General features: G+C 33.5%; 3 protein-coding genes across 6 annotated transcripts; 2 read left to right on the top strand and 1 right to left on the bottom strand.

Moving 5' to 3' along the window:
* Nucleotides 1-31: 31 nt before the first annotated feature.
* Nucleotides 32-18,807, top strand: LOC130622649 (ATP-dependent RNA helicase DDX42-like). Of its 2 annotated transcripts, none has more exons than XM_057438137.1 (21): nt 32-163; nt 4,050-4,230; nt 4,664-4,704; nt 5,857-6,013; nt 6,388-6,423; nt 6,501-6,605; nt 6,945-7,064; nt 7,506-7,727; nt 8,063-8,146; nt 8,246-8,345; nt 8,500-8,547; nt 9,087-9,184; nt 9,446-9,539; nt 10,011-10,091; nt 10,480-10,581; nt 11,612-11,713; nt 12,108-12,181; nt 15,895-15,945; nt 16,480-16,596; nt 17,126-17,266; nt 17,945-18,807. In XM_057438137.1, the coding sequence occupies exons 2-21, from the start codon at nt 4,075-4,077 to the stop codon at nt 18,074-18,076; spliced, it is 2,061 nt and encodes a 686-aa protein (XP_057294120.1). In that variant the 5' UTR covers nt 32-163; nt 4,050-4,074; the 3' UTR covers nt 18,077-18,807. The 2 variants fall into 2 exon arrangements, with proteins under 2 accessions (XP_057294120.1, XP_057294119.1); XM_057438136.1 differs by lacking the exon at nt 32-163 and adding an exon at nt 3,435-3,914.
* Nucleotides 11,723-17,621, bottom strand: LOC130622651 (adrenocorticotropic hormone receptor-like). 3 transcript variants are annotated; one of them, XM_057438139.1, is made up of 2 exons: nt 17,467-17,621; nt 11,723-13,607 (listed from the first exon to the last, which is right to left on the bottom strand). In XM_057438139.1, the coding sequence occupies exon 2, from the start codon at nt 13,532-13,534 to the stop codon at nt 12,314-12,316; it is 1,221 nt and encodes a 406-aa protein (XP_057294122.1). In that variant the 5' UTR covers nt 13,535-13,607; nt 17,467-17,621; the 3' UTR covers nt 11,723-12,313. The 3 variants fall into 3 exon arrangements, with proteins under 3 accessions (XP_057294122.1, XP_057294124.1, XP_057294123.1); XM_057438141.1 differs by lacking the exon at nt 17,467-17,621 and adding an exon at nt 15,710-15,908; XM_057438140.1 differs by lacking the exon at nt 17,467-17,621 and adding an exon at nt 14,656-15,243.
* Nucleotides 18,808-19,028: 221 nt separating the features above from the next.
* Nucleotides 19,029-24,563, top strand: LOC130622654 (uncharacterized). The gene is made up of 2 exons (XM_057438143.1): nt 19,029-19,206; nt 23,736-24,563. The coding sequence occupies exons 1-2, from the start codon at nt 19,182-19,184 to the stop codon at nt 24,422-24,424; spliced, it is 714 nt and encodes a 237-aa protein (XP_057294126.1). The 5' UTR covers nt 19,029-19,181; the 3' UTR covers nt 24,425-24,563.
* The last annotated feature ends 127 nt before the right edge of the window (nt 24,564-24,690 follow it).

The following is a 24,690-nucleotide window of genomic DNA, read 5'->3' as shown; positions in this document are numbered from 1 at the left end:
ACAAAAAACGCGTTGTATCTTCAAAGCTGGTATATTTGCGGCAAAAGGTTAGGCGGTCTTCGGATAGTTATGCTTGCATGGCTGGCATTTCTGTGAGCTGGATAATCATGTGCAACTCATTGTGATGTAGCTATCTAGGCTAGCTATAGTTCCAATACGTGAGGTAGCTATATCGTGCATACCTTATTTATACTCTATTGTTTTTGCCTTTCATATATTTGTACCTCTCTCCTTACACTTACAACTCCCTGAATGGACCTGAATAGCTGGGAAAAGGTAGATAAGGCTAAGATAAGGCTTTGATTCTTTACTGCAATCGGAAACTATGTTTTATATTTGAATGCAGGCTTTTCTTGGGGGAAACTTTGACCGTCCAACCAACCAACTCAGACTTTGCATTACTTGGAACAAGACATTTGGTTGTAATAAAGTTCACCAACATTTCAGAGTAAAACTTAGTACTTTTTGTGCTGCGTAAGACAACTTTCACTTAGGTTGAATGTTTCTTATTATGTTCAAATTGATTAAATGTTATTGATATTATAAAAATATGAGCAGTAAAATTATTGAAAACCAGAAAACAACACTAAAAATCTATTCAATGTTTAATGACCTCCAGACCAGTGAATCTTACTATGTGTGGTGGAGTATATATATATACTATATACCATTTGGGACAGGAATACTGTTGTTTTTTATTAAAATATAGCGTTGGACTCATTTGGACATCTTAATTTTGTAAGAGCCTAGTGTGCACCTAAACCTTTATCTAAGGTGCACATAAAAGTCGATGCTGTCAATTTCATGCTACTTTTAAAATGGAAGTAAATCTCACAAAGTTCAATGTTTAAGAGCCATTTTCTGTAAGAATAAGGCAATACTCAATAAGGAAAGAAAGTGAGGTTTCCAATATTACTAGATTTTTACTTATGTTAAAGATACTATGGTTTTAGATATTTTTTGAAAATTTTGTTCGATTTTGGTTATCAGTTAAGATTTTATGATTGTTTGAATATTTGTTCTTTTAGGACCTTTCCGGGCCATTTTTAACAAATTTCTGGGTTTTATGTTTGAAATTATATAAATCATAAAATTAGATTGCATATACTTTCATTTTATACGGATTCTGTTGTATACAGTACAGTCTGAATGTAATCTACCGCGGACGCGAAACTCGGATGAATAGTTACACAGAACAATAACATTGGGATAGCTTTTGTTTTTTACGAAAATAATTGCCTCCCTGATAAACAATGACCCCACGCGATCGATTGTTTAATCATAATAGGTTGCAAGATTAATTTTAGCAATCTATTTTGCGCGAACTCTTTTGAAAATTTTAATTGCAGTAATTAAATGTTTTTTTAAGATCGCATTTTAAAAGTTTAAAATTGAAAAGCGGCGATAGAAATGTTTTTTTAGATCGCATTTTAAAAGTTTATAAACGAAAAGCGGCTATAGAAATGTTTTTTTAGATCGCTTTTTAAAAGTTTAAAATTGAAAAGCGGTGATAGAAATTTTTTTTAGATCGCATTTTAATAGTTTATAAACGAAAAGCGGCGATAGAAATGTTTTTTTAGATCGCATTTTAAAAGTTTATAAATGAAAAGCGGCTATAGAAATGTTTTTTTAGATCGCTTTTTAAAAGTTTAAAATCAAAAAGCGGCGATAGAAATGTTTTTTTAGATCCCTTTTTAAAAGTTTAAAAACGAATAGCGGCGATAGAAATATTTTTTAAATCGCATTTTAAAAGTTTAAAAACGAAAAGAGGCATTTAATAGTTGTGAACAATGCTTCTCGTATGTTGCTTAGATTAAACGCGCTGGAATCTTTTTAAGTAATTAAATCAACAATACATTCTCGTGCAATGTATTATAAAACTTCACGAAAGATTTTCATTATTTAATTACTTCACGCTAATACTTAAGGGAATAGCTTATCAATACATTTACACAATGCATCTCGCTATTAGGAGAAATATAATTGCTCCGATATTTCTTCGCGAGCGCATTGTTTTTTAACACGCAAATATAAACTTGTAAAACGCTTAAGGGATTTAATTATAACAAAAGACAAACGACTGCCGTCCTCCACGCAAAGGTGTGATATTAGCGTGTACGCGGTAGATTACATTCAGACTGTACTGTAGTTCATAAATTCTATGCATCATGTACCAGTTTTGCAGATTTTTTTTACATTTAGCGAAAAATTATAGCCTGAAACCACCTCTCTGACCTTTTTACCTAAAAATTGACCAATTTTCCCTACTTTTGAGGCCCAAATTTGGTTACACCTTGTGGAAATCTAAATGGCATTGGGTAAAGTGCTTACTTTTGTACAAAAAAAACCCCATTAAACTAAGCATTGAAATTGTATGTGGTTTCCATCAATGAAATCACATTTCTATTTAATCATCATCCTGTATCTTCTCTTCTCATTGTTGATAAACCAGCGTTTTATTATTTTCTTATTGGTAGGCTTGTGAATCCCTGGTCCTTCTCTCTTTTTCGCGACCCTAGCAACATGATTTGATCTTGCGCGTCACAGATTCACATTTGCAAATTTTCTATTGGGACAAGAATTAAATATGGCATGTGTTTTACTAATGACTACAAGGTTTTGAGGTGTACAAAAATTTAGGGTACACACTCGTGTACCTGATCATACTAGAGGTATACAAAAAGACGTGTACCAAGAGATTTTGAATTTTTAAAGCCCTGATGCATATGTTACAAAAAAATTGTGGTACTTGCGTTATTTTGTCCCTATCTTGCAGCACTTAAAAGTTGTTTTGGCCTCGATAAGTATTTTTTCACTGGATTGCTCATTAAGAACTAACTCAGAGGGGTTTTTAATATATTAATGCACAGTCCAAAAAATTGACTTTTAGTATTATTTAAAATCACGTCACACTAGGTGACAACATCTTAAGCAACTTAGCAGGTGACAACATTTTAAGCAACTTATATGTATAGGTTGTACGAGGCCTCTGTAAAAAGCCCTGTGTTGTGCACATGGGCAGTGAAACAGAAAGATCTTGACTGTTTAGAAAGAAAAGATCAGGGCTTCAGGAATTATGTACACACTTGTGTGTGGGCACCTGGCATGCACATTGCACAACATGGGTGAGTCTGTGTACATAAAAATCAATATTGTCAATTTCAAGCTGCTTTAAAAGTTCAATTGTCAAATATGTCTATTTATTTTTGATCCTATACCTTCTCTTGTCTTTTCAAAGTTGATAAGCCAGATATAAACTTTATTGAAAATGTATTTTGCATTTTTTAAAATGGATTGTAAATGTTTTATTAGAAATAAAAATTAACACAATTAATATTGAGGTGCTGTGAGACATGTCTACTTTGCTATATGCATGTATAGTTAGGTGCATAAATGGCATGAGCATGTGCCTATAAGTTTTTGAGGTGCATGAAGGTGCTTGTATGTTACTTAGGTACACACTAACGCACCTAAGTAACATACAATGTACACAAGGAGACGTACTAAGATTTATCAAGCCTTGTTGTGTATTACGTCTGAGGAATCTATTACTTCTTTACCAGATGTGTTAGCAAATTGACTTATAACAATGATTTTTGTGAGCTGCTTTCTTTATGTTATGATTGTTTAATTTTAGTTTTAAAAATGAATCGTAATAAATTTAAACCACTCGGTTTTTCTGGGTTTTCTTTGAAGAAAGATTCTGCAGATTCAAGAAAAGCTGCACCATTTCAGCAATTCGTTTCTTCTTCTGAATCATCTTTACCAAAATTTCGTACTGATGACAGTGAAAAAAAATATTTACAGGCATCTGGTGCTAATTTTACTGAGGATGATTTATATGATCCTTTGAATCCTACAACCGAGGAGTCTGAGCCTGAACCAGTAAAGCCAAAGAAAAAAAGAAAGAAAACGTATGATTGTTTTTTAGCAAGAGGAATGAATAACGCTTTACATGCTGGAATTAATTTCCCATATGTGTCTGGTTAGTTACTTAAACGAATTTAGAAATTTTGATTAACTTCATTCACTTCAGATTGCTTTTTTAGTCGTTGGGATGTTGATGACGAAGTGATGCCAACAAGACCGATCAATGTTCCACCACCTAAAAAGATAACTATAGATGATGATTGTATGTACCAAAAAGGTGCTGACAGTCCTGAACCTCAACGAAAAGTTGAGGAATCCAGCGATGAAGATGAACTTGATAAATTTATGGCAGGTGTGGAGGTAAAATACTTTATTCAAATTTTGAATGTTAGTGAAACATGCATATGAAATCTAAAATATCTTCATTATATATTTCACAAATGAGTATATACTTTTAATAAAATTTATCAGTTTTCGTTTTTTGAACTTGTGGATTAATGTATTTTATGTAAAATCAGAAAATAAGTTTATACTATGTGTTTTGTATATTAAAAAACATGAATTTTTTTCATTTGATCCTTTATTTTGTTAAGTATACTTTTTAGGTTCTGTTGTTGTATTCTGGGTAATAGCATGTTTTTGTGATAAGTATTGCATGAATACGCAATAAATCTTCTAAAACAACATATATTTATGAAAACACACTAATTTAATTATACTTGTCTAGTTTAGTTTCAACCATTCACTGTTTATTTTGTTTACACTACATTATGTTGATTGCTTATGTTTTTAGGAAACCCTTGAGAAAGAGGAAGCCGAGTTAAAATCATCTCGGTAAGCCTTTGTTCTCTAAAATTACTCTTCTTTTTTAATGTTCCATGTAGTTTTCGTGTGCTACTGTATTTTATATCTCTTTGCATATCTTCCTAACAATAAATTAGAACAGAAAAAACAACAGTATTGGAGTAATTTGGTATATTGGTGTGTGGTATAGTGGTACATCGCATGATATATTCTATAAAACATATTTCATGTTCTTCAAAAATCTTTGTATTTGACATCGACCGACTTGTGACCAGTAGTGGATTAAAAACTTTCTCAGTATCCATGGCCAATGTGGATTGCATCTTTTGTGCGTATTTTCCCTAAAAAAGAAAACTGTGCCGTTAAAGTATACATAAAACAAAAATTATAGTACAGTAATTATTATTAAAGTTTCCTTCCACGCGACCAAGGCCCAAGGATAGAAATATGCATTTATACTATTCTGATACATGGATCAAATTTGATGGATTGTTGTTGCCTTTCACACAGAATATAAGTTATATTAGAAATTGGAAATTGGGCATTTTTTTTTTTGTGTTGCAAATTCTAACTAAAGGGAGAAACGTGTTTAATGCAAGGGGTGTTTGTTTCACCTTTTAGCTTTTAGTGTAAGCATAAAGTAAGAAAGCCCATAATAATGTAGGGTGTGCTAAATAGGTCAAATAAAGTGTCTGGAACAAGTAAATAGTTTGTTTATCCTGAAAAGTAAGGGAAAAATCTTCATTACAGATGCTTTATTTTGTTGTTTTATTAGGAGATTTTTATTTATTCTAAGTTATTGTATTGAAACAATAATTCTTTTTACTAGTTATCTCTCTTGTATATTTCATGATACAATTTTGTTACTTTAGGCTTTTGCAATGAGAATAAACAACTTTTAGATCGATTTTTTATTTAATAAAAAATCTTGATAACAAACTTTTAAGCATTATTATTTACCGCTAGCGTAATCATTTATTTGTTTGATTGTGAACGAATGATTATTTGCCTGACTGCAGCCTTTTTTACCATATTTCTATGGATGAAATCATATGGAGTTATTTTATCTTGAATGCCTTCACTCCACTATGTAGTTGTTGCAGAAGATTGGTGTTCAATGCTATGCATTGCAATAATGTATGCATAATCTGTGCTCATTCTTAAGGTAAATATATTTTTTAGAAAGAAGAATGAAAAGCACATGGCATTTGATGAGGAGGATGACCAGGAATCATATTTCAATGCTCGTAAAGATATTCCACTCATACCCTATCCTGAAGATGAAGACGAGATTGAATACGATAGTGATGGAAATCCTATTGCACCAGAGAGGTCAAAGGTAATAAATATTTTTGTTCAGTTTACCAATTTTTTTTATATCAATATTTTTTAAAAACACAGGTCCAAATATACGTCTCATATTAATAGCTCAAATTAATTTTGGTCAAAATGGCTCCCAGACCAAAAATTTGTCAGACCAAAACTTTGTCCATAGGCTTATTAACTAGCAGCTGTTCATTAAGTTAAGACTATTTTTTCATCTTTATTATGAAAATTATTGATTTCTTGTAGGTATCAATTTTTTCTTGAAGATCTTGCAATATATATAATGCTATCTAATTCTGCAAATTTGCATTGACATTTTATGAAAGATGCATATTTGTTTTGTGTTTTTAATCATTTCTTTATATATATTTTGCATTTTATGTATAGATTATTGTGCCATTGCCTCCAGTGGATCACTTTGAGGTATGTACCCATTTTATTTCAACCTGCATCTAAAAATCAATTATGTAGCTTTATTTTTCACATGTGTTTTTTTACAGATTGATTATCCATCTTTTGAACGCAATTTCTACGAGGAACATATGGAAATAAGTACATTGCCTGAAGCATCAGTTGCAGAGTTGAGACGTAAAATTAGTATTAAGGTGCTGATGATTTTTACCCTCAGACCATAGACTAATTGATATTTAAAAGTTTGTTTATCAGTCATCAACTAGTTTGCAGCAAGGAAAACAATTTTATAACTCAAAAACCACCAATAAGGCAAATAATACAACATTTGTTTTATTATCTCCATGAACGATAGAATGGGGGGAAATATCCACGTAAGCATCTGGCATTTCTGTTTAAAGCTGTGAAATGATGGTAAACGAACTTTCAGATATAGGTGGCTTTACTTCTGGTTGTAAATAGAATTTTTCCAAACATATCCTATGGTTGCTTAATAAATTGTTGAAATGTTTTATAAAACTGTTGTAATGTAGGTGAGCGGTTTTGGACCAGTGAGGCCAGCTATAAGTTTTGCTCATTTTGGTTTCGATTCACATCTGATGGGTGTTATAAGGAAATCTGAATATTCAACACCTACTCCTATTCAAGCTCAGGTAGATAAAATTTTGATTAATTTTTTTAAGAAAAACATTTTATATCATATGTAAACACTGGAAGTTGCTTAGAAAAATCTGTTATATAGATTTTTTGTAATTTTATGCTGTTTACTGGTGATTATGAACCTTGTATGCCTTCACCTGAAAATATTGTTAAAATTTTTATATCAGGTAAATTATTTAAGTACAATTATGTCATTTAATGCACAAACAATCTTGATGCTATTGTTTTATATTAAGAGCATTATAGGATTGCTAGATGCTGGAATGCTTTTTCATACCACACCGGAATGTTTGAAGAGAGAAGAAGTCAAAATTTTGGCTGAGGAAATTTTTATCACATTCCTTGCAAAGCTCCACTATATGTTTATTAATTTTAATTCATTTGCAGCATGCTTTTAATTTGGTTAGTTGCTATAGCATGCATTTTTTGTACAGGCAGTACCTGTTGCACTGAGTGGTCGAGATATTATTGGCATTGCCAAAACTGGAAGTGGAAAGACAGCTGCATTTGTGTGGCCAATGTTAGTCCATGTAATGGCACAAGCAGAATTAAAACCAGGAGACGGTCCAATAGCACTCATATGTGCACCAACTCGTGAGCTGTGTCAGCAAATTCACTCAGAGTGTAAACGATTTGGAAAATGTTATAATTTGCGGGTATGTCTTTTCTAGTTGCATTAATTTTTTCATCTTGAAGACAAAAAGGAATTTCAAGTCACGTTGCCTTATTTGTTGAGACACGAATATAATCTATTAATAACCAAATTATCCATTAAAACTACATTTGTTTAAGAATTTAAAATGCATAAGAAGGATTCTACAGTGAAATTAATTTGTGAAAAAAATTCTGCAAATATGAGGGAAAAAAATTTTTCTTGAGACAAACCTCTCTGCATCTCCAGCAGTAATAAAAATACTGTAGTTTTTAATAAAAATGTATTTATGTCAAAAATGTTATTACTTCAAATGGAAAAAATTCTTGTTAATTTTAGTCTGTTGCATGCTATGGTGGAGGGAGCAAATGGGAACAAACAAAGGCACTCCAACAAGGTGCTGAAATAGCAGTTTGTACTCCAGTAAGTGATGTGCTGGACTTACCTTTTTTGACGGTTTTATTTTCTTAAGGATGTATGTGCATATTAATAATTACTGGTTTGTTTTATGCCATCTTTCAGGGGCGACTAATTGATTTGATCAAAGCAAAGGCAACCAATTTTCTTAGAGTGACATATCTAGTGTTTGATGAAGCCGACCGGATGTTTGATATGGGTTTTGGTAACTGCCATTTATTTTTAATTTTTGTGCACAGGTTTCTTAATAAAGGTTTATGTCAGTCAAAAGAACAACCTATTTCCCAATGCTTCTTGTTAATCTGTAGTCAAGTTTGCAATAAACTAATATATTTTTAATTCTTTTAACTTAACTTTAGAGCCACAAGTTCGTTCAATTGCAACCAATGTTAGACCGGATCGCCAATGTAAGTTTAATTTCTTAAAATAATAAATAAAAAATAAATAAAAAAAGATATTTTATTTATTTCACATCTATTCATCCTGGAGAAAGTATAACTCTTTTTTCAAACATGTAAAAAGATTTTTGTAAAAATTCAAAAACATTTAAAATGCATTTATTTTTTGAAGATATCCAGGTTCTTTTTGGGACGAGTGTTACAACTGCATTGTTTATCAAGTTTAGCGTTAGAAAAGAATTAAACTTTCTCCAGCCTGGATGTATGCTTTACCAAATGTAGTTTTGAGTCAGAGCGAGAGTGAGGATTAAAGCATTTGGAATTCACAGTGTATTATTGTTATCTTGGAATAAGAACTTTAACACATCTCATGTAATATTAAACTAAATTTACTTTGAGATGTTTTTCTCATAATAATATACTTTGTCTTGTTCTATCTATCCTGAAAATTATATTGTTATTTATATTATTGTTTTGACTAGATTTTTTTGCTTGTGAAGATTAGACTGTTGGTTAGAACAGCCTAATTTGTTTGTTTTCAATTTTAGGTTTACTTTTTAGTGCAACCATGAAAAAAAAGATTGAGTGGCTTTGTCGGGATGTTTTATCCGATCCAGTTCGTATAGTCGTGGGAGAACTTGGAGAGGTTTGTAATGCCATGTGGCGTGCATTTGTGTATGCTTCAGCATGTTTTTTTGAAAAAAAAGTTGGAAGATTGTTTTAATTTTAAAAATATTACCACTAAGCTGTTCAGTCTAAGCATGGGGTACTTGTAAGATTTAAATCCAACTCTGTTTAAGATCATGAATGTGTGAGAACTTTACACAGGTAGAAGCTCACCATTCCTATTATGCTTAAAGATTTTTTTTACAACGAAGCTGAATGTAAGGTGATTTTCTTAACATAGGCGAACGAGGATGTTGTACAAGCCGTGGAAGTGATGAGGAACGGACACGAAAAGTGGACGTGGTTGCTTAGTCACGTTGTTGAATTCACTTCAGGTAAATGTTATTGATGCTGCTCTTGTTGTTCTTGTTGTTGTCGTTGTTGTTGTTGTTATTGTTGTTGTTGTTATTGTTGTTGCTGCTGTTAATTTGTTTTTGTTGTTTTATTTTTGTGTCGTCTACGACGTAGGGAATATTATGCAGATCAGGGTAACCCTCCCTTTGACTTGAAGCGAACCATCTTAAGGTTGTGGGTTAAACGAAGAAGATTTTACTGAAGTAGAAATGTGATATAAAAATACTACTGATAAAAGTGGGCAATAAATAAATATATAAATATAAGTTTAATTTTTCAATTTTGACAGTAGCCGTGTTGTTTTGATTTTAGTTTCACGTTGTCGCTTTCGTTTAATTTATACAAGGGGTTTCAAAAAAGTCATTGACAACACCGCATTACAGATAGTTTCAGTTCTTGTGTCGTAAAGTCTCTATCAGGGACTTCTGTATGAATTCAACTTTTCTTTGCAGGAGGAAGTGTTTTAATCTTCGTTACAAAGAAAACCAACAGTGAAGAAGTTGCAAAGAATTTAAAAGAGAACGGACATCAACGTGGGTGCATTTAGTTTGATTTTATACAAAAAGCAAAATGTCAGGAAAATAGTTTTCTCTTTTTAAACCAAAAAAGAAGCCGGTCTTTGGTTACAATTTTTTTTAAAACCAAAATAAAACAAAAGTTTGGTGTCACAAATAGATGTAACCATTAATGTTGACAATGAGACGTTTCTTTTGTTTCATGTAATAGGAAAGTTTTCGTTTTTTGCACATACAGTTATTGTATTATATTTATTTAAGAACACGATAACAATTTTAGGTTCAATTCTTTTAAAAAAAATAAGAGCATCTAGCCTCAGCCACAAGTAGTGTATTGATTTCGCTATGCTAAATCCTTCAAAAGTTTTTCTCTTCTTCTCATAAAATGTATTTTCTTTTGTTTTAGTGGGTCTTATTCATGGTGATTTTGATCAGTTTGAGCGAAACGATATTTTAAAGAAATTTAAAAACAGAGAGTTTCCAATCTTGGTGGCCACTGATGTTGCAGGTATGACGTCATATTTTGATCTGACTGTGTAGCCAGTATTTTAGACTTAATAAATTTGCATAGCAATCAAGGTAAATCCGAAGTAAATTGAAGAAATTTTATCGTCTGATGTAAGAGCTTCTGTCAACATGAAGTTTCCATCGAGTTACCTTTTTGCAACTGTATTAATTTTCGCGCTAGTGTTGATTTTCGCGCGGCTTAAATTTTCACGCACCCAAATTTTCGCGCGCCTAAATTTTCGCGCACTTAAAACTTGAAAAATAAAATATTTAAGATATATATTGTATATTATGTATAATTATTTATGAATTAAGTAAGAAATATAATGTTTTTTTTTCTTTTCATGTAACACAAACGTCTTCTAAATATAAAATTCACGAACAAAACAGATCCAGAACGATGATATAAAAATCGATTCATTTATCTTTCACACTCATTTTGGATTCACCACTTGTTAGGTCCTTTTATACATCTTTCACAGGAATAACCATATTTCATAAATCTTTCACGAAAATAACCACATTTCCTTGTTTCGCGCGAAAAAGGATAATTTAAAAAAGGGTAAATTAATACCGCTGTTAAATTGATACAAGTAAGGTATGTAACATCGCTAATCTCATTCTAGTTTTATGTGTGTTTCAATTTTATCCCTAGAAAAACAGATTGTTAGGTTTGCTTAAACGTAACAATCTGTTTTTCTGTGGATAAATTGAACCATTATTTAATCGCGATCTAAACTAAAATATCCATTACAATCGTACATTATTTGTTATGCACAACCCCGGTCAGTTTTTTAAGCCAGATGGAGTGACAAAATTGCTTTTACAGTGATGTGTGTTTCTAGCTTTTTGTTGAAAAGGTGTACGACAGTTATGCCTTTCTTCCAAAATGAAACGGTAAGAAGGACTGTGATATTTCAGGACCTAATTGACTTCAGAAAAACAATTTTCCTATTAGTGTTCTTCTTGTGCCCTGAAGTATCTGACTTCGTTGGGGTTCAATTCTTACATGTATTTCCATGATTTCTTAGCACGTGGTCTTGACATTCCATCAATAAAAACTGTGGTCAATTATGACGTAGCAAGAGACATTACCACGCATACACACAGGATTGGAAGGACAGGAAGAGCAGGTATGTGCGCATGCGCAAAGGATTGTATTATGTCCAAATGTTAATCAGTTGCGAGCATTATTTTCCTCCGCTCTCATGCTTAGTGCTAAACAACGTTGTATACACATGGTAAATTTTTTTGTCAAACGAAAACCTGAGATACGGAATAACTTAGTGAATTTTTCTAAGCATCAGAATTTTGTGAATATTATCTAACCTTAACCCAATTATTTTGTTGTTGTATTATTTCTGATTAGCTTGGATTAGCAGATTGGTCCGAAAAAGGTTTTATTGTTAAGCAACAAATCAACTAAAAATTACATATATTTTTTTAGTTGGAAGTTCAGATACTGTTGTTTTATAAAGTGAGGGTGGTTTAAGATAAAAAAATAACATATTTGCTATTTCATTCTAGGTGGAAAGGGTATTGCATACACGCTAATCACAGCGCAAGATACTCATTTTGCTGCTGATCTAGTCAGAAACTTGGTAAGTGTTGTTCATTTATATATATTTTATTTCTCTGTGTAAAGACTCAAGTGCTTAAAGATTTCATACACTCTGTTCACCCCACCTTTTCCACGTGTAATTCTATATCGGTGTGTGCAATGAAACCACATTCTAACTTAGAGACAAGACTGTGATCATTGTCTCAGAACGTCGTTTATGATTAAAATTATATGTTGTCATTTTTGTCGGCCATATATATGTTTCCTTCTTTCTAAGATTTATCGCCGGCATCTGATTGATTTGAGATTTCGCCATCCGTGACGTGAACTCAACGATTTGAGTGGCACAATGTATATCATTGATCATCACTATGTCTCTTTTATCTTTACGATTAGGTTGTTTTGTTTTCTCGTCTTTAAGAAATATGCTAAAAGCACTAGCTGCGCGCGGCTTTGTCGTATCGTCTTTTTTCGGAGACTTGTGTTCGGCGAGATTCGATTCTGCTCGAACGCTATTGCAGCGCAAGTATTTTGCTATTGCGGAACGTAGCACTGTATTTTTTCGACTGTAAATAAAAACATTAAGAGCGCTGTTAAAGTAGCCAAAAGTAAGCGAAATCCAATGTAACTTCAACACATACGAATTAACTGCGTACGACTGCAAGCCTGGCATAGCATCGTGTAGGGCGATCACGAAACTTATGATACTCCATGGATACCAACATCCAAAAAATGCCAAAACGACAAGTAAAACTGTTCGAGTGGCTTGATTCTGGCTTTTTAATTTCCGCTTTTTCGACGCAGTGTTTAGTGTTGGTGGTTCCTTGGTAGTTCTCAGTTTTATGTATACTCGCCCGTAAGTGTAAGCCATGAAAACAGATATCACAACAAGCACAACTAGTGTGATTGTGTGAAGTACCAAGGAGTTGTGCCATAACAGTGGAAGCGTGCCAAACATAATGGCGATCGCCCATACAACGGTTATCATCATAATGGCGCGACGTTGTGTCATGTATGTTCGGTAGTGTAGAGGATGGACGATGTAAAGGTAGCGATCGAATGTGATTGTTATTACGCCTAGTGCTGATGATACTGAAGAGACCCAAGCAAAGGAGAAGTACGTATTATCAAGGTTGCACGATTTTCGCGTTCCCAAAAGCATGGTAGCGATAAAAAATGGTTGAGTTATCGTAGACACGATAATGTCTGCTAAACACACTGAGCATATCAATAGATACGCGGGTTCGTTTCGTAACGTTTCATTTCGGATGACAATAAAACCGGTTAAGATGTTGCCAGGTATAGAAATTGTCATAGCAACACAGGTAAGAATAACGAGTGCAATTTGACCGAAATTTCCACTCACGTGTGGCCATATGTAGACACAGCTCATACTCACTAAAGTTTTTTTGTGTTCCTATTTGTTAAATCCAGTTCGTTTTTCTGAGTCTTTTTATTTCGTTTATCTAAAACAATAAAGTAGCACGTATGATTACATCAAGTGGTGTTTTTGCGCGCTACCGTAACCTTCTTATCGCGTTTTTTTTCTTTTCGGAAATTGTAGAATGTTTGTCATGATATGAGATGGCATAATGTTGTAAACAGACTAATTATTTCCACGCAAAAACAAAATACCGAAAATTAAATAAGTATTTACGAAGAACTACCCGCGTAACTGTTCCTACAAGCAAACGTAACTGTTGCGACACTAAAACGTAATTGTTTCGACAGATAACTACAATTGTTTCAAGAAGCAACTGCATCTGTTTCGACGAGCAGATGCAACTATTCCGACAAGCAAACGTAACTATTTCGAATAACAAGTAGAATTATACAGACTCCGCGTAGTTTTCGTTTTGTAAATAATAAACCTCGTGCATGTCTGTCACAGTATTGGGATTTCATGGAGACAAAACGTATAATACTTGCGTACATATTTTTAGTTGATATTCAATGCTTTAATTCGATATATTATTTACAAAACAAAGATAATTTAAATGGTTTCTTCTAGTAAATACTTTATGGCTGTCTAGAGACTTAACTAGAGAGATGTTTTTCTCTTTGTTGAATGTGCATGATAAATTTTTTTTTATCATTTTGTAAATACGTTTCACTGTGTTTGTTATTCTTTTTCATAAACATAAATTTTTTATCTTGCCCAATGCGCCTTATTGATCTAGATAGTGTTTTGTATTTTGTGTTTCGTTTTTGTGATTCGTGTGATTTGTTTTTGACTGTATATTTAATACTGGCGGTAAAAAATTATTTTCTGTATGACTTGAGGACGTCATACAGAATTTGATTATGTGTAATCCTGCCGTCATCAAGGAGACCAATGAAAATCAGGTCTGGACACGACAATATGCAAATCTCACGAGAACTGTTTTTACTGAAAGTGCTGAAAAATTTATAACTAAATAAAATTTTCACAAGAACATGGATTTATCGAGGATCAACAAGACGTAGTAATGTATAAGTATGTCAAATAAATAAGCAAATCAAAAGTTTACTTACCAACTCGTCTATTTTTTTCTTCACATTTTTATTTTCGAAGGAAAGCAAAATTGAATCAGAAGATAGTTGTGAAGAAAAGGTGGCCATTCGCTAGTTTGCAAAGTTTTTCCATATGCTTGATATTTTTGTTTTTTAACCACGTGATAGATTAATGTGTTAACTTTATTTCGCACTTCAATATTTCATTAAAAAACCATCTATCGGCTACATGTTATTGTTGGTGTAAAGGAAAGAGGAGGAGGTAGACGGAAATAAACAAAGTACGGACCGAATGTTGGTCAAATTTGTTCCAATTTATTCCACACAGACACAAATCTCTCGCTTAGCTGGGATTTAAACAACTAAATTGGAAAAGAGAAAAAAAATCATCAATAAGAGTAGAATTGTCACGGGTTTTTTTATTTGTGAATAATTATGATGAGCAGTTATAACTTTTTGTAAATTATAATAGCGAGATTTTTCTTGTTAAAAATATGTCGTAAATCCATTTGAGTATTTTTCCTAATTGTCTATTGTGATTAGTTCATTTTTAAAAGTTGAAAATAGGTCGCAATTCTCCTGCTGTCAATATTTTTCGTTGCTATAGTTACCATCGTCCTCGTCGTTGTTTTCGTCGCCGTCTTTGTCGCGTTTAAGACTTTCTAATTTTATGCTATCTACACTGGTTAATAAGTAAGTTTTACAGTTCTCGAATAAGATCTCAACATCGTTTGGATGAAGACGTAACACCTTCGATAAAGCTTATTAGTTTTGTTCTGTTTTGTGATATGTAATTTTCTCGTCAATGACGTCACTAGACGTATCGTTCTTTCCGTTAACAGATGTTGTACAGTACAAAGTGCGAAAAGAGAAACATTGATGTTCCATGCATTTATCTGTGTGTTCTGATTGGTTAATATAAGCATACTTCAATAGCATCACACTTCGATCTAAGTAATCGTTGTGGATTATGAAGTTAATTTTGGATTTTTTCTTGCACTAACTAATCTTTTTTTTCTATTTTGCAGCCGCGTTCGTTTTACGCAAAAAAACAATTAAAAATTAATATTCTCACCAAAAATCTTTTCGTGAAATCTCCAATATTACAAAGCTAGCTTTTGCGTGAGAAGAAAACTACTAAATTAAAAAGAGAAAATACATCTTATTATTTTATTCAATAAAATTCTGGTTGGTCGAAAAATAAGTGTTTACTTTACAATTTAGACCGTGTTCATTTTATTTCGTACATTTTCGTCGTAGGAAGGAGCGAATCAAAGAGTCCCTAATGAATTGTTGGATTTAGCGATGAAGGTAATTAGATGTTTTATTTTTTTCTAGTTTTGTACACTTCTTGGTCACAACTCCATAAATTTCTTAAATAACGTAAAACTTTGAAATTATCGATTTAAAAGTTAAAAATAATTAACGAGGCTTTATCCAACTGCCAATGCTGGTCAGTATAAAGCAATGAATTATATTTACATGATTACTACATATCAGGTTAATATAATTAACTTGTTGGTCTCTGGGAACGAAATGTTTGATTACTAGTGTTAATGTGTCTCTTTATTACCTTCTAAAATTTCGGCAAAATCTATATGAAATGTTTTTATGCGTTTTATTTTGTGTCTTCTTCTAAATGTGGACACCGAAACCGCCTAAATTCTTCTAAGATATTTTTTTTCGCAAGCCATATCTACCGTCTTAAAAAAGGCAAGCAGTGTAAAATATCCCTCGCTGTTCATTTTCTTTGTTATTACCCTCTCAACTTCCTTTTTACATAAAACTCCACAAAACGCGATCAAGTTTTTAGCGTATATCCTACTAATTTTCGTAATGTTTTAGAACCCATGGTTCCGCAAAACACGTGCTCGGCAAAATAAAAAAGCTGCAAATAAAGAGTTCAAACCACGTGATCGGCCAGGGTTAGGTCATGAGGAGCCGAGTGGTGGCAATGATGAGGTATGTTTGTTTTTTGTTGGCTGGTTTTTTCTTGCTGAAGTTAAAGTGTATTTTTCCAATTTAAATATTTGAGAAAAAAAAAATAAAAAAAATTTAATTGGCTCATGCTAGAACGAAATATAATACTCGAGTTGAAACCTCAGAATATTTACGTTGTGTGCTGAATGAGAAGATTAGACTTTTTTGCTAAGACAAAACTTATCACGTTAACAATGTAAATACTCTATTCTCTTGTGCAACTAAACAACCTTTACCACAGCTGCGGCTCAACCCGTGCCATGTGAGGGAAATTGGGTAGGTATTGCCGGTGTGTATTCTGAATGTATACATTCCGAGCACAGGACCCACATTGATAACACTGTTTCCAACACTGAAGTGGCTATACCCTGTATAAATATTCAGAATAATAATAATAGCAGTTTAGATCATCTGGATATTTAAAGAATTTTCAAAACCTTAAAAACTAGGCTTACATTTTTCTCACAACAACAAAAAATCAAATCTTATTTTCCAACTTTTATTTCCAAAGGTATCTCTAGCAGACGAAGAAGAATTAACCGTTGGAAATTCTGCCGGCAAACGACCGTCTAGATCGTTGTTAACATCGTATTCAATGTCGGCCTCTACCCTGGGAAATAGTCGACTTGCGAACTTAAAGTCAGCATTTAAGGTAATCAATTCATGTTGATATTTCGTTGCAGTCGTTCTTGTTGTTGTTGTTATTGTTTTTATTGCTGTTGTTGTTGACGTTGTTGTTGATGTTGTTGTTGTTGTTAATGTTGTTGTTGATGTTGTTGTTAATGTTGTTGTTGTAGCCATTGTTGTTGTTATTATTATTTGTTTATTTGTGTTAAGTGCAAACGTGCTTACCTCAGTGTTTGCCAATTTCTTCATGTGTTAAATTCCATCAACCACTTTTTCTTTACATTCAATACATTTGATTACATGTTAGACCTCACCATTAAAACTATTTTTTATAATCACGTCGTTATGATTTCAATTCCTTGTAAAAAATCAACAACAAAAAAAAACGAAATCAACTGCACATGCTTCTATATGCAGGTGATATCGTCTCTTCCGAAGTTTTATTTCCATCCTTTAAAAAGATTATTTCGTTATGTTTTGAGGTAACGTCACGTAATAGACCGCGTAATAAGTTGGCGAAAAAGGACTTATAAGTAAACTTTTCATGCATTGTTCCTTAAACTCTGAGTAATAATGAAACCAGTGGAAAGTTGTTCTTTGCGTCACCATGTAGAACGTGTTAGTGGTTATTATGTAATGAGGAAAGTGGGTGACTTTGACTATTATTGATTGCCTATTATTGATTAGTTATTGATTTTTTTAGTCTGGATACAACAGATTTGCGAAGGCTTCGGAATCTGGATCCTCCACAATGGATGTAGGTGTTAAAGGAAGCACGGGGGAACATTTTGATCCCGCTAATCAGCCGAAAGCTATGCAAAAATGGGAAAATTAGATGGTCTTTTCTTCTCCAAGAACTGAGAAAGAACATAATCAACACCCGTCTCTTTGAACGTTACACTTCGAGTTATGGCCGACATTTTAGAGGCTGTTGACACATACAGTTGTTGCCAGAAGACGCGTATGTTTCAAAAAAATGAAAAGATGTGACCATGTGTATGATTTCGTACTGGTTAACATCGTGCATTTTAAGCCATACATGCGACAGGGGACAAAATTTTTCAAATAAAGTTGTCGACAATTGTAATTATTTATTTCCATCAGAACTTTCAGTTTAAAGCGGAGCATTTGATATATCTATTTCGTGTAAGTCACTCGTGTTCTACAAGTTTTGTTTGACACTTTCGTATTGTTCAGTGTAAATAAACTTAACCTTTTTTTAACTCGGTATAATATGGTGTCAGATTGCGTTTGTTACTTATGCAGGGAAGTTTTTGCAGAAAAACAAATACTTCGTTTTTTCGTTTTTATGTGTTTTTATGAGATGGCATGGCTCAATAAAGAATATAATTGACCACTGTAACATTGCAGAAGAACTAGCAATTTTTGTCCTGCGAAAATTTCAGTCAATATGTGTAGAACAATTGGGTAGTTAGAATATTTTGCGCTGTTTAACATCTATTCACAAATCAATACGTTATTATATTTGATAAATGGGATTTCTATGGGTTTGGTTTAGATTTGTACGTGTTGAACACTGAAAACAAATCGTATATGTTTTCTCGATGCAGTTACCTCTTTCTTCCTACGCTACTTCCACAATAACTGAAATGCACAGAACCAAAAAATAGTTTGAGATGCCTACGAGGAAAATACAATGCGTTAAAGGTCAGGGTTTAGATAAAGATCATTCGCTACATCCGAGTCGACGCATCCCCTTTTTTTGCTGGATAGTAAGTTTTAGAAAAAACATATTCCAAAGAAAAATAACAAAAAGAAACCATGGGGCTCATTCATTGATTGCCGTAACATGTCAGGCCCCACTGTGTGACTCTCGTGCTGCTGACCCTTAACTTGCGATAAAAAGGGGTACGCCCAAGGGTACAGTGCGCGCATCGGCGCATCCTCGTTTGAAGGCACAGCGAGACAAAAGATGGCGCATGGCAGCAAAGAAGCAAACGTGGGGTAAGCATGTCAACCAGGACATTTTGAGTTTCAAAGTTTTTCCTAAATGTTTTAATGTCTAGCTACATCGTTCTACCGTTTTCTTGAGGAGAAACGGACATTTCAGTTCCATATGTTGTGCTCTACTTTATTCATTTACTCCACAAATTAAGGGAACGTTAAAAAAGGATTTAGAGTGACAATGATAGACGTTTGATAGCCAAGAGACCCCAGTGCTATAGCTAGCTACCCCTTTAGCTACCTTAAGCTACAGTTCTTTCCTCAGTATTAAAAAAAAAGAAAGGGCTATATGCATATTTCTCATTTCTGGAGTAAATAATTAGTCTCACAACATGTTCTTTTAGTGGCTAGAAATTTTATTGTTCATGCCACCCTATAAAGAAACAAAAGACAGCACACACCAGTCTCATCTTTCCACACACACACAACCATATGTATTCAAATCTTATCCATGTTCTTTACCGAGCTTCCATTCTTGTAGATAGATAGATAGATGTGCATATTTTACATGGCTAGCCTCACAAATATCGAGGGATATACCCTGTCTATTATTTCCAGGAGGGGCCATGGCTTAGATGGAGAGTCCTAGAGTATTTAATGCTCATTTTTGAGCGAAGCAGACCCAATTAGGGCCCGCGCTCTACTAGACAACTCCCGGCAACATCCAACGCCCCACACAGTGTGCCATCTTCCCAATTTCCCTCACATGGCTTGGGTTAACCCGGGGCTATGGTAACATTCACTCGCCCATGTTGAATCGCCGTCAAGAGGAATCGAACCCTGGTCTCTCCCGCACAGAGTACGAGAGCTATAACCACTAATCTACGGCGTCCAGGGAGTTTATTATTTAATTATTTTTATTTTCTGTTTTTTTTTTGTTTTTTTTTGTTGTTTTTTTATCTATTTATTATGAGCTGACCCTAGAGGTTGTTGTAACCTGAAATTATTGTCAGAATACACTATACTATATGTAAAAGTGCCCTTCTACAGTCAGGGTAAACACCTAATTAGGCAGCATGACCTAATTAGGCGAGTCGTTTAGTTAGGCGACGTGATGTAGTTTAATTAGGCTACCCGTAGTCTAACTAGGCGAACATAAACTTTCTGTTGTAAATACGTCGAAATCATTGCGTTTTGCAATAAAATATATATTTGAATCAAATCTGTCCACTTTGCAGATAATTTTGACCAATTATTGTCTTATTTGCATCGCGCATTGGTAACTTATGGCTCAAATCTTGTGTGGCACTATTTCTTGTTTTAAATAATGGATTTCAGCCATTCACGCCGCAGGGAAAAAATTAATATGGTGGACAAAAACGTGGCAGTGTTCACCTTAGGCGACACTTAACCTAATTAGGTTATATATTTCATTTTAACATAATTCTTACTTGCGCGCAAACATATCAAGGCACGAGTGACAATTTTGGAATCATGGCCGCGTAGACTATCCATTCTGAACAAAGATTTTTTGCGATTTTTTCTTAGGAATGTGTGAAAAGCCATTAAATATTGTAATGGCTTCACTAGGTTACATATGGCCTAACTAGGCTACAATGAGTCGGTGGTATGCCCTAATCGCCTAATTAAGTGTTTACCCTGACTGTTCTATTCGCTGTTCGATGATTTAAAATTAAAAATGTGAGTCTATAAAAGAAAAAGAGGTATAGTTTGGCATGCTAAACTACTCCAAAAAGGCATTTTTGGAAGCATTTTTCACTATGTTGCTGAAAAACGTTTGACCGAAGTGTAAAAAATTAATTTTGTGTAAAAAAAGGTGGTGAATTGGATTTAGGTATTTTATTTACAATGTATTTTTAATGCGTTTGAAGTTTAACTTATTAAAGCCAGACATTAGCCCAAATAATTCAGTGTTTTTAGATTCTTTAAAGGGAACCCAAGGTATAAAACTATGTTGGACTTTATTGTAAAGCTTAAAAAGACTTTTTAATTTTTTAAAAAGCTCCTTTTGTTCTCAAGATGTTCACATTTAAAGAATTTCTTGCTCATCCCAAGCCTTTTTATATTTTTTCCAATGACCCAATAACTCTGGATCTCCAAATGGTTTGCAATAAAATTTTTCGGGTAAGCTTGTATAGGCCCTATATATATGTTTCCTCACATATAGGACATGCAGATCTCAAGTTATGGAGTCATCAACAAAAAATTAAGAGGCCTCGAGTGAGCAAACCAGTGTCATTTTGGCGAAAATTTTTATCTATGCATTGATAAAGTTCGAATGCACATCCCTTAACAAGTCTAAACTCACTGATGACAGAAAAAGTCAAAATTTGCTATTACTGAAATATGACATAATTTATGCAACATAATTAAATCTGAAATTCTTTAAATGTGTATATCTTGAGAACTAAAAGAGCTTTTTAAAAAATTAAAAAAGACTTGTTACTGTATTTTCTGGTATATCACCCGCACATCTTATAACCTGCAGCTGAGCTTTTTAGTTACAAACACGATGCTATTAGATAGCCTGCACCTTCGTATAACCCGCATAAACTTTTAATCTGTGAGTTTTACTTACCCGCACCTTCGTATAACCTGCATCGTATTAAGAAAATTTTTTTACTTACTCAAATCATTTTATAAACATGTTTGTGTGGTTACTTTTTCCGTTTGTTTCTTTTTTCATGCTGGGGACAAGTGGGGGACGTTTAAACTCGTGAACCCTATAACATGAGAACCAAGTGTCTGAACTAGCGACTCTCTCAGTTTTAACTTCCTTGTCTCTGATTGCCAAAATAATAATAACATAATAATTATCACAGGTTGTCTGTAGCAGCGATGTACAGAACATTCTTTTCTAATATTTACAGAATTTTGTTATCCATTTCTATCTCAGCAATCACAATGTGCATGATAAAATAAATTGCAGAAATGGAGAGAGGTATAGTTGCATGTGTCGGGGTATATTAATGACCTTCTTCCAATCTGATCTAGACTGTGTTAGATCTAAACTCAATTTCCTTTGTATCAAGTCTGTCTTTATAACCTGCGAAGTCTTTCTCGTTCTGCCTCTGGGTTTTCCCCCAGGAACTATCAAGTCTCTTCACTTTCTTACCCAATTTTCCCCCTCCATTCTTTCCAAGTGTCTCAGCCAATTCAATCTTCTAATCTGCATAACATCTTTAATTCTAGGGATACTTAGCCTGCTTCTTAGCTCATCTGAACTCTTTCGGTCTCTCAGACTGGCGTTACACATCCACCTAACCATTCTCATATCATTCCTTTCTAAACGGTCAAGATCTTCCTGCTTCACTGTTCATGTCTCACTACCGTACAACATAACACTTCTTACACAGGCCTCATACAACCTATCTTTTACCTCAATTGACAAGACTCTGCTAGCCAACAAAGGAGGTAACTCTCTGAACTTTTTCCAAGCAGAACCTATCCTGCAAGTAACACTTCTTCCAACACCTCCTTCACTGCCCATACATGTCAATAACACTGCTCTATTACCAGAAGCAAATCATTTCAATGTGCTCAATGTGATTGCAAAGATATAACTAGATTAGAATTAAATTCAACACAAAAGAAAAAAATTATCTCCAGAGTTGTGTTTTGGAGAAAGGTCGTAATAGGGGCACTGGCAAGCAATAGAAATGTAAAGCAATTTCACTGTGTAGTAACCTTACTTCACCTTGGTGAAGTTAGGGGACTATGTGTAGAATCGCGGATGCAGTTTTGTTAATCTTTTGTGTACCCTACTTTCTTCCCAGACCCCCACATATACTGTCTGAGTTGCGCTATATCTGATTTGTTTCAGTCTGTGCAATTTTATAAGGTTGTTAGTACTACAAATAAACGAAAGACAGCGCACAAAAGATCCTGTTAAAAAAAGGAAACCTTGACTTGCTTGCACCAGTAAATGTATAAACTTTAAATCTCACAATAAACGACTGAAAAATAAAACTTATCATATAACCCGCATCACATATAACACCATCAGTAAAAGTTGTAAAAATCAACATATAACCCACTGGTTATATACCGGAAAATACGGTAACTAACTTTTTTAGCTACATAATATAAGTCCAACATCATTTTCTTTAATATTGATATGGTTTTTTTACTCTTACAGAGACAGGTTTACTTCTTCTCTTGTTTTGAAAGAACCTATTAAAAATGTTACTAACACTGAAGACAACAGGCATGATCTGAAGCAGTTTCTTAAGTGTTTGTTCTTTGTTTTGTTATTGTTGTGTGAACAAAGATGTCTTTGGGAAAAGTCATGTTAGAAAAAATCTTGAAATTCCATGGCAGAAGTGGTAGAAGTTCCATGGCAAGAATTCTAAAAAAAATAATAAAAATGGCTGGCAACTGTAAAAAAAAAGTATTTCTTGGTCTAAGTAAAACTTTTTGGTATTTTCAAAAGCCTACTTTATGTAAAACTTTTGTGCCATTAAGATGCAATGTTTCTTAAGGGCTGAATTGTCCATTATTTTTCATATATATGCAAAATTTTATGCTTGTTTCTTTATGTACTTATATTCTACATGTTGTTGTCACAGGAATTAGTAAACAGAATATGGCATCCACCTTAACATCACATACATCCAGATTTTTTGCATTAAAACAAATTCATCAACGTTTTGGTTTACCATTGGTATGTTCTATTTCAACTACGAGTCGTGAAAGAAAAAAACGTGGCTTTCATGTCAGTTCGACGTCCCTTCAGGCAAACACGTCAGTTCCCAAGCAATTTAATCTCAGTTTTGATGAGTATCAAAAATTAAAACGCTCGATAAGAACAAAACAGCGCATAGCTGGAATTCCATTTGCTTTTTGCGGTATGACAGCTGCTTCATTAACCATGGCATATATGTACCCTGACATGTTTGATGCAACACCAGAGAATGTCCAGTTGATTTTGGGGTTGGACCCTCTTGTGTTCTCTGGGGTTAGTGGTGTTGTTGCTGCTGGAGTTGGTTACGTAGTTGGAACAAATGCGTTTAAACTTTTTTGGAAAACCATGAACAAACAAGCTGCACACGATCTCCAGGAAAGAGATGTTGACTTTTTAAAACGATTAGATCAATATAGGTTTGGTGCTGATTCCAAATTTGAGGATGATTATTATGGAGAGACAATAAAGTCCTTAAGTGATTACAGACAGTGGGTGAGAACACAAAAGCGTAAAAAAGAAATGCATGACAAGTTTGAAGTTTCAAAGCAACAAAAAGAAGTATCAGATGCATAATATTTATCAATGGATTCTGATGATGAAAGAAAATTTTTGTGTACTTAAGATCTTTAATGAAATTACCCTTTAAACATTAAACTTCACCAGATTTCTTTTTTATTCTATTTTTTTTCTAAATATATTATTTGTTTTTGTATGGGGGTTCAGGGACCTGCTGAGGTTTAAAATTAGGAAGTTTTGTACCTGAAACTTTTTTAGCTTTTTTTGTGAAGAGTCCTAAATTGAAAAACTGAGAGAATGGAGGGGGTTTAAGCATCCATTTT

Source organism: Hydractinia symbiolongicarpus, chromosome 12, assembly GCF_029227915.1.
Source record: "Hydractinia symbiolongicarpus strain clone_291-10 chromosome 12, HSymV2.1, whole genome shotgun sequence".
NCBI classification, from domain to species: Eukaryota; Metazoa; Cnidaria; class Hydrozoa; order Anthoathecata; family Hydractiniidae; genus Hydractinia; species Hydractinia symbiolongicarpus.
Note: the sequence above shows the minus strand (reverse complement) of the source record. Positions and strands in the feature narration are given on the sequence as shown.

Bases quoted from the DNA above. Each gene is read 5' to 3' on its own strand.
- LOC130622649 (XM_057438136.1), top strand. From the start codon at position 3,646: ATGAATCGTAATAAATTTAAACCACTCGGTTTTTCTGGGTTTTCTTTG. The intron at 6,424-6,500 runs GTATGTACCCAT...GTTTTTTTACAG, and splicing joins CTCCAGTGGATCACTTTGAG to ATTGATTATCCATCTTTTGA. The intron at 9,185-9,445 runs GTTTGTAATGCC...TTCTTAACATAG, and splicing joins TCGTGGGAGAACTTGGAGAG to GCGAACGAGGATGTTGTACA.
- LOC130622651 (XM_057438139.1), bottom strand. From the start codon at position 13,534: ATGAGCTGTGTCTACATATGGCCACACGTGAGTGGAAATTTCGGTCAA.
- LOC130622654 (XM_057438143.1), top strand. From the start codon at position 19,182: ATGGCAGCAAAGAAGCAAACGTGGG. The intron at 19,207-23,735 runs GTAAGCATGTCA...TTGTTGTCACAG, and splicing joins AGCAAAGAAGCAAACGTGGG to GAATTAGTAAACAGAATATG.